The 12299-nt window shown below is 41.4% G+C and overlaps 1 protein-coding gene across 1 annotated transcript in view; it reads right to left on the reverse strand.

The window, feature by feature from the left end:
* The window catches only part of LOC133561307 (mucin-19-like), a 101029-nt gene that overhangs the window by 1339 nt on the left and 87391 nt on the right, over positions 1–12299 (reverse strand). Inside the window, exons 39-43 of the mRNA XM_061914672.1 lie at positions 11520–11667; positions 11399–11436; positions 8452–8544; positions 8317–8356; positions 16–124 (exon numbers count right to left, since the gene is read on the reverse strand). Coding sequence (XP_061770656.1) covers positions 16–124; positions 8317–8356; positions 8452–8544; positions 11399–11436; positions 11520–11667 — 428 coding nt within the window. The remainder of the gene's footprint in view (positions 1–15; positions 125–8316; positions 8357–8451; positions 8545–11398; positions 11437–11519; positions 11668–12299) is intronic.

Raw genomic sequence — 12299 nt, forward strand, 5'->3', positions numbered from 1 at the left:
GCTTCGCCTACCGACCTGGTCTGAGACACACATTGGCCCTGGCACATAGGAACCTGCAGGGTGGCGGTGCAGCTGTCCATGCTGATGTTTATACTGGACATCCTCGGAGCGCAGTCCTGTTTGCCTGGAGTCGGCACAAAGCACAAAACGTCTTGATCAGGGTGAAGAATAATCAACACAGACTCCAGGCTCAGTTCTGCCTTTGACACAGCTGAGGAGTATCTCCAGGACTTTGTTGGAATCGTGTTACTGTCTCTCAAACCCAACTTGAGGGATCCCCCAGGGGTCAATCCTGTGACCCCAATTATTCAATCATTTAGGCCCGCTGATAGGTACAGTATCTACCTTGTCCAACTACCAATGTGCAGATTTTGCACCCACAGCTAAACTTTGACAAAACTGATATCAACATTGATGTCAATCAATCAATCAGTCAATCAATGTTTATTTATATAGCCCCAAATCACAAATGTCTCAAAGGACTGCACAAATCATTACGACTACAACATCCTCGGAAGAACCCACAAAAGGGCAAGGAAAACTCACACCCAGTGGGCAGGGAGAATTCACATCCAGTGGGACGCCAGTGACAATGCTGACTATGAGAAACCTTGGAGAGGACCTCAGATGTGGGCAACCCCCCCCCCCCCCTCTAGGGGACCGAAAGCAATGGATGTCGAGCGGGTCTAACATGATACTGTGAAAGTTCAATCCATAGTGGCTCCAACACAGCCGCGAGAGTTCAGTTCAAGCGGATCCAAGACAGCAGCGAGAGTCCCGTCCACAGGAAACCATCTCAAGCGGAAGCGGATCAGCAGCGTAGAGATGTCCCCAACCGATACAGGCGGTCACATTAATAAAATCCAAGCAAGAATTCAAACAAAAAAATAGACAGACTCATCTATGAGTGTTTGTCTCAAGTGGGTTGGACTAATCAGAGTGAAATTATTATTGGAAATATAATAATCACTGTTAGGACTTGGACTGGGACTTGGATTGTTTTTTCGACGCAAAGGAATATTGGCACGAGCCAGGCGAAAATGCAAGTGCATTTTTATTTATTAAACACTATAATCCAATCCACGTTATTTATATAGCACATTTAAACAACAATAACGTTTCCAAAGTGCTGCACAGCCATGTTAAAAACAATTGTAAAAAAAAAAAAAATAATAAAAAAAAATATATATATATATATATGTAGAAAATGGATGGATGGATGGATATATATATATATATATATATATATACATATTATGCTCCACCAATGACTGAATAAAAACAAAAAATAAATAAATATAAAACCAATAAAAACAAATATGATTAAAAACTATTTTAAAGGGTAAAATCAATTAAAACAGTAAAATAGAAATCAAAGTGTATAAAAAACACAGAGGACCACACAACTCACGTAGTGTTAAAAGCCAAAGAATAAAAGTGGGTCTTAAAACGAGACTTAAAACACTCCACTGTGGAAGCAGTTTGAACATGGAGAGGCAGAGTGTTCCAGAGCTTAGGGCCGACCACAGAGAAGGCCCTGTCTCCCCTGGTCTTAAGTTTGGTCTTGGGCACCACGAGCTGGAGCTGGCTTTCGGACCTCAGAGCGCGCGCAGGAATGTAAATTTGGATGAGGTCCGAGATATATTGAGGTGCCAGTCCATGTAAAGATTTAAAAACAAACAGCAATGTTTTAAAATCAATTCTAAAATGAACAGGGAGCCAGTGCAAACTCTGAAGAATTGGGGTTATATGTTGGCGTTTCCTGGCCCCTGTTAAAAGTCGTGCTGCCGCGTTCTGGACTAACTGCAACTAACAAAAGGGGAAACAAATGGCGCGCACAATGGCGGAGAACAAACTCGACTAATGAAAAAACAAAAGACTGGCACAAAGGCTACAAACTATAGACATGAAACAAAAACTTGCACTGTGGCATAAATAACAAAAACTTACTTGGCACGGACAAAATGAATGAACAGCATGGTATGGCATGAAGGGGTTGAGAAATACGAAGTTGCCAGGCTGAACCCTTGGCAACTACCGGTTTAAATAATACCAGGGATAATTACAAACAGGTGTGAGGGCTGAGGACAGGGGCGTGACATGAGGGCAAGGTGAAAATCAACGAGTAGCTATGGTGATAAAACAAACAAGGGAGTGCAAACAGAGGAACCGATTGTCCAAAAAAACAAAACCAAACATGACAAAAACGAAACATGATCTCACGGGTTTGTGCTGCAACCATTTTTCAAAGTTATTCATACTTAACGGTTAGCTTAGCTATTAGCTCGCTCTCCGTGTGTAACATGTTTAATACAGGAAGTGGGGGGCGGGGGGCGTAGTTAAGAGGGGAGGAGTATATTCACAGCTATCCATCCATCCATTTTCTACCGCTTATTCCCTTTGGGGTCGCGGGGGGCGCTGGTGCCTATCTCAGCTACAATCGGGCGGAAGGCGCTGTACACCCTGGACAAGTCGGCACCTCATCACAGTGTGTAGAAATCTTTATTTATAATTGAATCACTTGTTTATTTTTCAACAAGTTTTTAGTTATTTTTATATATTTTTTTCCAAATAGTTCAAAAAAGACCACTACAAATGAGCCATATTTTGCACAATCATTGTCATTGTCATACAATTTAATACATCAGAAACTGATGACATAGTGCTGTATTTTACTTATTTTTCAACCAAAAATGCTTTGCTCTGATTAGGGGGTACTTGAATTAAAAAAAATATTCACAGGGGGTACATCTCTGAAAAAAGGTTGAGAACCACTGCTCTAAAAGCCGTAGATGTTATTGTCACATATGCATGTACATTAGATGGCAGTATTGTCCTGTTTAAGTGTGTCACAACATTGATGTTTACGGCAGACAAACTACTTTACGGTAGACGAAAACGTGACTGCTGTTGTTGTGTGTTGTTGCCGCGCTAGGAGGACGTTAATGAGACTGCCTAACAATAAACCCACATAAGAAACCAAGAACTCTCCCTCGATCATTCTACAGTTATAACGTCATTGGGCAGGCACTCTGTTTATATTGTGGGAAAGCGGACGTGAAAACAGGTTGTCGACACGTCACTCGGGTCCGCATGGAGCTGAAGGGGGCGTGAATTTTGGTTTTCGGGAGAGGCGCTGAATTTTGGGAGTCTCCCTAGGGTTGGCAAGTATGGAGGAGCGGCTCCACACTGTGTATGGACACACATAATTTAGCTGCTAACCACTTAGCAGCTAACCCCCCCAGGGGAGACCGGATGCAATGGATGTCGAGTGGCTCTGACATAATATTGTGAAAGTCCAGTCCATAGTGGATCCAACATAATAGTGAGAGTCCAGTCCATAGTGGATCTAACATAATAGTGAGAGTCCAGTCCATAGTGGATCTAACATAATAGTGAGAATGCAGTCCATAGTGGATCTAACATAATAGTGAGAGTCCAGTCCATAGTGGATCTAACATAATAGTGAGAGTCCAGTCCATAGTGGATCTAACATAATAGTGAGAGTCCAGTCCATAGTGGATCTAACATAATAGTGAGAATGCAGTCCATAGTGGATCTAACATAATAGTGAGAGTCCAGTCCATAGTGGATCTAACATAATAGTGAGAGTCCAGTCCATAGTGGATCTAACATAATAGTGAGAGTCCAGTCCATAGTGGATCTAACATAATAGTGAGAGTCCAGTCCATAGTGGATCTAACATAATAGTGAGAGTCCAGTCCATAGTGGATCTAACATAATAGTGAGAGTCCAGTCCATAGTGGATCTAACATAATAGTGAGAGTCCAGTCCATAGTGGATCTAACATAATAGTGAGAGTGCAGTCCATAGTGGATCTAACATAATAGTGAGAGTCCAGTCCATAGTGGATCTAACATAATAGTGAGAGTCCAGTCCATAGTGGATCTAACATAATAGTGAGAGCCAGTCCATAGTGGATCTAACATAATAGTGAGAGTCCAGTCCATAGTGGATCCAACATAATAGTGAGAGTCCAGTCCATAGTGGATCTAACATAATAGTGAGAGAGTCCAGTCCATAGTGGATCTAACATAATAGTGAGAGTCCAGTCCATAGTGGATCTAACATAATAGTGAGAGTCCAGTCCATAGTGGATCTAACATAATAGTGAGAGTCCAGTCCATAGTGGATCTAACATAATAGTGAGAGTGCAGTCCATAGTGGATCTAACATAATAGTGAGAGTCCAGTCCATAGTGGATCAAACATAATAGTGAGAGTCCAGTCCATAGTGGATCTAACATAATAGTGAGAGTGCAGTCCATAGTGGATCTAACATAATAGTGAGAGTCCAGTCCATAGTGGATCTAACATAATAGTGAGAGTCCAGTCCATTGTGGATCTAACATAATAGTGAGAGTCCAGTCCATAGTGGATCCAACATAATAGTGAGAGTCCAGTCCATAGTGGATCTAACATAATAGTGAGAGAGTCCAGTCCATAGTGGATCTAACATAATAGTGAGAGTCCAGTCCATAGTGGATCTAACATAATAGTGAGAGTTCAGTCCATAGTGGATCCAACATAATAGTGAGAGTCCAGTCCATAGTGGATCTAACATAATAGTGAGAGTCCAGTCCATAGTGGATCTAACATAATAGTGAGAGTCCAGTCCATAGTGGATCTAACATAATAGTGAGAGTCCAGTCCATAGTGGATCTAACATAATAGTGAGAGTCCAGTCCATAGTGGATCTAACATAATAGTGAGAGTGCAGTCCATAGTGGATCTAACATAATAGTGAGAGTCCAGTCCATAGTGGATCAAACATAATAGTGAGAGTCCAGTCCATAGTGGATCTAACATAATAGTGAGAGTGCAGTCCATAGTGGATCTAACATAATAGTGAGAGTCCAGTCCATAGTGGATCTAACATAATAGTGAGAGTCCAGTCCATAGTGGATCAAACATAATAGTGAGAGTCCAGTCCATTGTGGATCTAACATAATAGTGAGAGTCCAGTCCATAGGGGATCTAACATAATAGTGAGAGTCCAGTCCATAGTGGATCTAACATAATAGTGTGAGTGCAGTCCATAGTGGATCTAACATAATAGTGAGAGTGCAGTCCATAGTGGATCTAACATAATAGTGAGAGTCCAGTCCATAGTGGATCCAACATAATAGTGAGAGTCCAGTCCATAGTGGATCTAACATAATAGTGAGAGTCCAGTCCATAGTGGATCTAACATAATATTGAGAGTCCAGTCCATAGTGGATCCAACATAATAGTGAGAGTCCAGTCCATAGTGGATCTAACATAATAGTGAGAGAGTCCAGTCCATAGTGGATCTAACATAATAGTGAGAGTCCAGTCCATAGTGGATCTAACATAATAGTGAGAGTGCAGTCCATAGTGGATCTAACATAATAGTGAGAGTCCAGTCCATAGTGGATCTAACATAATAGTGAGAGTCCAGTCCATAGTGGATCTAACATAATAGTGAGAGTCCAGTCCATAGTGGATCTAACATAATAGTGAGAGTCCAGTCCATAGTGGATCTAACATAATAGTGAGAGTCCAGTCCATAGTGGATCTAACATAATAGTGAGAGTCCAGTCCATAGTGGATCTAACATAATAGTGAGAGTCCAGTCCATAGTGGATCTAACATAATAGTGAGAGTCCAGTCCATAGTGGATCTAACATAATATTGAGAGTCCAGTCCATAGTGGATCCAACATAATAGTGAGAGTCCAGTCCATAGTGGATCTAACATAATAGTGAGAGAGTCCAGTCCATAGTGGATCTAACATAATAGTGAGAGTCCAGTCCATAGTGGATCTAACATAATAGTGAGAGTGCAGTCCATAGTGGATCTAACATAATAGTGAGAGTCCAGTCCATAGTGGATCTAACATAATAGTGAGAGTCCAGTCCATAGTGGATCTAACATAATAGTGAGAGTCCAGTCCATAGTGGATCTAACATAATAGTGAGAGTCCAGTCCATAGTGGATCTAACATAATAGTGAGAGTCCAGTCCATAGTGGATCTAACATAATAGTGAGAGTCCAGTCCATAGTGGATCTAACATAATAGTGAGAGTCCAGTCCATTGTGGAACTAACATAATAGTGAGAGTCCAGTCCATAGTGGATCTAACATAATAGTGAGAGTCCAGTCCATAGTGGATCTAACATAATAGTGAGAGTCCAGTCCATAGTGGATCTAACATAATAGTGAGAGTCCAGTCCATAGTGGATCTAACATAATAGTGAGAGTCCAGTCCATAGTGGATCTAACATAATATTGAGAGTCCAGTCCATAGTGGATCCAACATAATAGTGAGAGTCCAGTCCATAGTGGATCTAACATAATAGTGAGAGAGTCCAGTCCATAGTGGATCTAACATAATAGTGAGAGTCCAGTCCATAGTGGATCTAACATAATAGTGAGAGTCCAGTCCATAGTGGATCTAACATAATAGTGAGAGTCCAGTCCATAGTGGATCTAACATAATAGTGTGAGTCCAGTCCATAGTGGATCTAACATAATAGTGAGAGTCCAGTCCATAGTGGATCTAACATAATATTGAGAGTGCAGTCCATAGTGGATCTAACATAATAGTGAGAGTCCAGTCCATAGTGGATCTAACATAATAGTGAGAGTCCAGTCCATAGTGGATCCAACATAATAGTGAGAGTCCAGTCCATAGTGGATCTAACATAATAGTGAGAGTCCAGTCCATAGTGGATCTAACATAATAGTGAGAGTCCAGTCCATAGTGGATCTAACATAATAGTGAGAGTCCAGTCCATAGTGGATCCAACATAATAGTGAGAGTCCAGTCCATAGTGGATCTAACATAATAGTGAGAGTCCAGTCCATAGTGGATCTAACATAATAGTGAGAGTCCAGTCCATAGTGGATCTAACATAATAGTGAGAGTCCAGTCCATAGTGGATCTAACATAATATTGAGAGTCCAGTCCATAGTGGATCCAACATAATAGTGAGAGTCCAGTCCATAGTGGATCTAACATAATAGTGAGAGAGTCCAGTCCATAGTGGATCTAACATAATAGTGAGAGTCCAGTCCATAGTGGATCTAACATAATAGTGAGAGTGCAGTCCATAGTGGATCTAACATAATAGTGAGAGTCCAGTCCATAGTGGATCTAACATAATAGTGAGAGTCCAGTCCATAGTGGATCTAACATAATAGTGAGAGTCCAGTCCATAGTGGATCTAACATAATAGTGAGAGTCCAGTCCATAGTGGATCTAACATAATAGTGAGACTCCAGTCCATAGTGGATCTAACATAATAGTGAGAGTCCAGTCCATAGTGGATCTAACATAATAGTGAGAGTCCAGTCCATTGTGGAACTAACATAATAGTGAGAGTCCAGTCCATAGTGGATCTAACATAATAGTGAGAGTCCAGTCCATAGTGGATCTAACATAATAGTGAGAGTCCAGTCCATAGTGGATCTAACATAATAGTGAGAGTCCAGTCCATAGTGGATCTAACATAATAGTGAGAGTCCAGTCCATAGTGGATCTAACATAATATTGAGAGTCCAGTCCATAGTGGATCCAACATAATAGTGAGAGTCCAGTCCATAGTGGATCTAACATAATAGTGAGAGAGTCCAGTCCATAGTGGATCTAACATAATAGTGAGAGTCCAGTCCATAGTGGATCTAACATAATAGTGAGAGTGCAGTCCATAGTGGATCTAACATAATATTGAGAGTGCAGTCCATAGTGGATCTAAAATAATAGTGATAGTCCATTCCATAGTGGATCTAACATAATAGTGAGAGTCCAGTCCATAGTGGATCCAACATAATAGTGAGAGTCCAGTCCATAGTGGATCTAACATAATAGTGAGAGTCCAGTCCATAGTGGATCTAACATAATAGTGAGAGTCCAGTCCATAGTGGATCTAACATAATAGTGAGAGTGCAGTCCATAGTGGATCTAACATAATAGTGAGAGTCCAGTCCATAGTGGATCCAACATAATAGTGAGAGTCCATTCCATAGTGGATCTAACATAATAGTGAGAGTCCAGTCCATAGTGGATCTAACATAATAGTGAGAGTCCAGTCCATAGTAGATCTCACATAATAGTGAGAGTCCAGTCCATAGTGGGGCCAGCAAGAGACCATCCCAAGTGGAGACGGGTCACTTTCATTCACTTACATCTGATTAATTTGATCATCTTAAATGTACAAAATGTATCAACCTCCTGCATAATTACAATTTTCTGTATGCAGCCCTTTTTTTTTTCAATAAAAGTTTGGGGAAATATCTTTCAGGTGAACATTTTCATAGACTTGGAGCTTACATGTGTAACAGCAGTGTTGGTCATCCCACGTTTTGTCCACCTGGGGCAACAAACACACATAGATAAACTTTTAACCAACCGTTTGATTGAAAAAGTTAATATTTATACAACCACAGGAGAAACAAAATAGAATACCTCAGGACAGGCTGGTGTCTCCTTTTGAACGCCGTCTGCCGTGCAACTTAATGCAACACATGGATCAGCAGCGTCTTTCCACCGCTCTCCCACCTGATATCAATTACCCAAATATGAACAAACACCTGTGTGAAGTTGCCCCCCCCCCTTATCATTGCAAATATTGAAACAACACAGTTTTTATGTTGTTCTAAAATATATTTTCTGACCTTGTCAAAATCTCACTAAACTTGTCCCCTGTCAGGCTTGCCACTGACAGTTTGTTTGTGTTTTAGTTTTTCCTCTATGTGTGTTTAGTATTTCCTGTTTTTAGTTCCTGTCAGCGCTCTTATTGTGTCTGTTTCCTGTTTTCTTTCCCCTGTGTGCTGTTTCCCCCTCAGCTGAGGCTGATTTGCACCTGGCCACACCTGGTGTCAATCAGCCCGCTCCTATTTTAGCTGGTTTGTTCATCCAGTCAGTGCTGGGTTATTGTTGCTCTTGTCGTTGCTACGTGTCGTATCATGTCTTGTCAATGCAGCGTTGCGGTATTGCGGTTGGTAGCTTACTGCCTTTTGTTCCCTGCTTCCAAGTTTGTTTTCATATTACATGTACGACTTCTGTTTCCTGCTCGATACCTGCTAGCTTTAGGCCTTTTTGTTTTTGCTAGCTTCCATGCTAAGCTCTGTTTATTTTCTAGTTCCCATGCTAGCTCTCTTAGTTTGTTATCCGCCTCGTGCGCGCTTTTTGTTGTAGCCCTTGTGTTTGTTTTTGTCACTCCATGCCTGCCTCCATCTCTGCAACTTGGGGTTCGTCAGCAACTAACTCTGACAGTCCCATTCGTTTGTGCTGCAAGTAATTTTGACTATGATATATATATATATATATATATATTTTAATGTTATTTATGTTTTATAGTTTTTATGTTATTAGCATGTCAACATTTCCAAAAACTTGCCTCATTGTTTTTGCTGCAATTTTTTTTTTGTCTGTCATGTTCGGTGGCCCGGATTATCCATCCATCCATTTTTCTACCGCTTATTCCCTTTTGGGGTCGCGGGGGGCGCTGGCGCCTATCTCAGCTACAATCGGGCGGAAGGCGGGGTACACCCTGGGCAAGTCGCCACCTCATCGCAGGGCCAACACAGATAGACCGGATTATGTTTTTGTTATTTTCTGTTGTTTCGAACTCCATTAGTTCCTGTTTTTTGGTGTACTCTTGTTGATTTTGGTTGCCATGGTGACTTATGATTTTTACCTGCCGCTGGTGTTCGGACGCTCACCTGGTTCTAATCATGAGACTACAAACCCTGTTTCCATATGAGTTGGGGAATTGTGTTAGATGTAAATATAAACGGAATACAATGATTTGCAAATCATTTTCATTCCATATTCAGTTGAATATACTAGAAAGACAACATATTTGATGTTCAAACTGATAAACTTTATTTTTTTTTGCAAATAATCATTAACTTTAAAATTTGATGCCAGCAACACGTGACAAAGAAGTTGGGAAAGGTGGCAATAAATACTGATAAAGGTATGGAATGCTCATCAAAGACTTATTTGGAACATCCCACAGGTGTGCAGGCTAATTGGGAACAGGTGGGTGCCATGATTGGGTATAAAAGCAGCTTCCATGAAATGCTAAGTAATTCACAAACAAGGATGGGGTGAGGGTCACCAATTTGTAAGCAAATTGTCGAACAGTTTTAGAACAACATTTCTCAACGAGCTACAGCAAGGAATTTAGGGATTTTACCATCTACGGTCCGTAAAATCATCAAAAGGTTCAGAGAATCTGGAGAAATCACTGCACGTAAGCGATGATATTACAGACATTTGATTCCTCCATCAAAAACCGACGTCAGTGTGTAAAGGATATCATCACACAGGCTCAGGAACACTTCAGAAAACCACTGTCAGTAACTACAGTTGGTCGCTACATCTGTAAGTGCAAGTTAAAACTCTACTATGCAAAGCAAAACCCATTTATCAACAACACCCAGAAACGCCGCCGGCTTCGCTGGGCCCGAGCTCATCTAAGATGGACTGATGCAAAGTGGAAAAGTATTCTGTGGTCTGACGAGTCCACATTTCAAATTATATTTGGAAACTGTGGACGTGGTGTCCTCCGGAACAAAGAGAAAAATAACCATCCGGATTGTTATAGGCGCAAAGTTTAAAAGGCAGCATCTGTGATGGTATGGGGGTGTATTAGTGCCCAAGGCATGGGTAACTTACACATCTGTGAAGGCACCATTGATGCTGAATGGTCCATACAGGTTTTGGAGCAACATATATTGCCATCCAAGCAAAGTTATCATGGACGCCCCTACTTATTTCAGCAGCAAGACAATGCCAAGCCAATAGCGTGGCTTCATAGTAAAAGAGTGCAAGTACTTTCCTGGCCCGCCTACACTCCAGACCAGTCTCCCATGGAAAATGTGTGGCGTATTATGAATCGTAAAATACGACAGCGGAGACCCCGGACTGTTGAACGACTGAAGCTCTACATAAAACCAGAATGGGAAAGAATTCCACTTTCAAAGCTTCAACAATTAGTTTCCTCAGTTCCCAAACGTTTGTTGAGTGTTGTTCAAAGAAAAGGTGATGTAACACAGTGGTGAACATGCCCTTTCCCAACTACTTTGGCACGTGTTGTAGCCGTGAAATTCTAAGTTGCAAAAAAAAAACAAAGTTTATGAGTTTGAACATCAAATATGTTGTCTTTGTAGTGCATTCAACTGAATATGGGTTGAAAAGGATTTGCAAAGCATTGTATTCCGTTTATATTTACATCTAACACAATTTCCCAACTCATATGGAAACAGGGTTCGTACCTTGAAAACCAAAACGTCACAAACACAATTTTTACAGCACAAAGCTACACAAATGTGTTATTTTAATATTTGCGATGATAAGGCTGTGCAAGTGTCCTCTGTTAGGGTTCGTTGCGGACGTACTGTACCTTGTGCGTGGTGCCATTATAACTGCACGTCTTCTCAACTGGAGGACAAAAAAAAATGCAAACGTGTCCCGGCGGATCATTCACATTCACAGTAGAAGTGGAACAAAGCCAACAAACTTACCACAAGTCTGGTCGCCGCAACAATTGGTCACCGGTACAGAGTTGGGGCCACAAAGAGCTGCCAATCTAGGCCTGGGGTGGCACTCCTCTGTCAGAGTTTGCTTGTTACAAGTGCAGATGTAACAGTTGGACTGCCACTCTTCACCCGGCTGGAAAAGAGTTGAGAAATAAATCACATTTTGGTATTTCTCGCACCATAGGGCGCACAGGATTATAGGGCGCACTGTCTTTTTGAGCGGCTTGTTGTGTTTGTTGTCTTCTCCCTGCCATCTCTATTGGTTTTTGTCAGTTTCTTGCCCCAGTCTTTTTGTCCCCAATGAGGCACACCTGCTGCTAATCACTTCCCGGTAGCATTTAAGCACATCTCCACCAGCTGGTCCCTGCCGGTTATTGTTCCTGAACCCTGCTCTGACATGTGCCACAATGATTCAGCTTCCCTGGTATGTTGCCTTTGCATATTCCCGTTAATCTTGACCTCGTTGTGTTTTTGTTTCCTAGCCACCTTGTTTTGAGAGAAATATTTTTGCCACGCTGTTTGTGTTCTGGCCAAAAGTAGTCTCTGAAAGTGACTACTTTTGTTAAATTTTCCATGGTGTGCACTTTTGCCCCATCACCCTTTGTTACCATTTTTGACTTATTAAATATTTAAATGTTTTTGTCGCATACCTTGCCTCTATTCTCTGCATCCCGGGGTCCACCCTTGAGCTTAGCCTAACACGGCTATCTTTGGCTATATTTTCATGTTTTTGTTTCCTAGCCACCTTGTTTTGAGAGAACTATT

The sequence above is a fragment of the Nerophis ophidion genome, linkage group LG10, assembly GCF_033978795.1.
Source record: "Nerophis ophidion isolate RoL-2023_Sa linkage group LG10, RoL_Noph_v1.0, whole genome shotgun sequence".
Classification (NCBI taxonomy): Eukaryota; Metazoa; Chordata; class Actinopteri; order Syngnathiformes; family Syngnathidae; genus Nerophis; species Nerophis ophidion.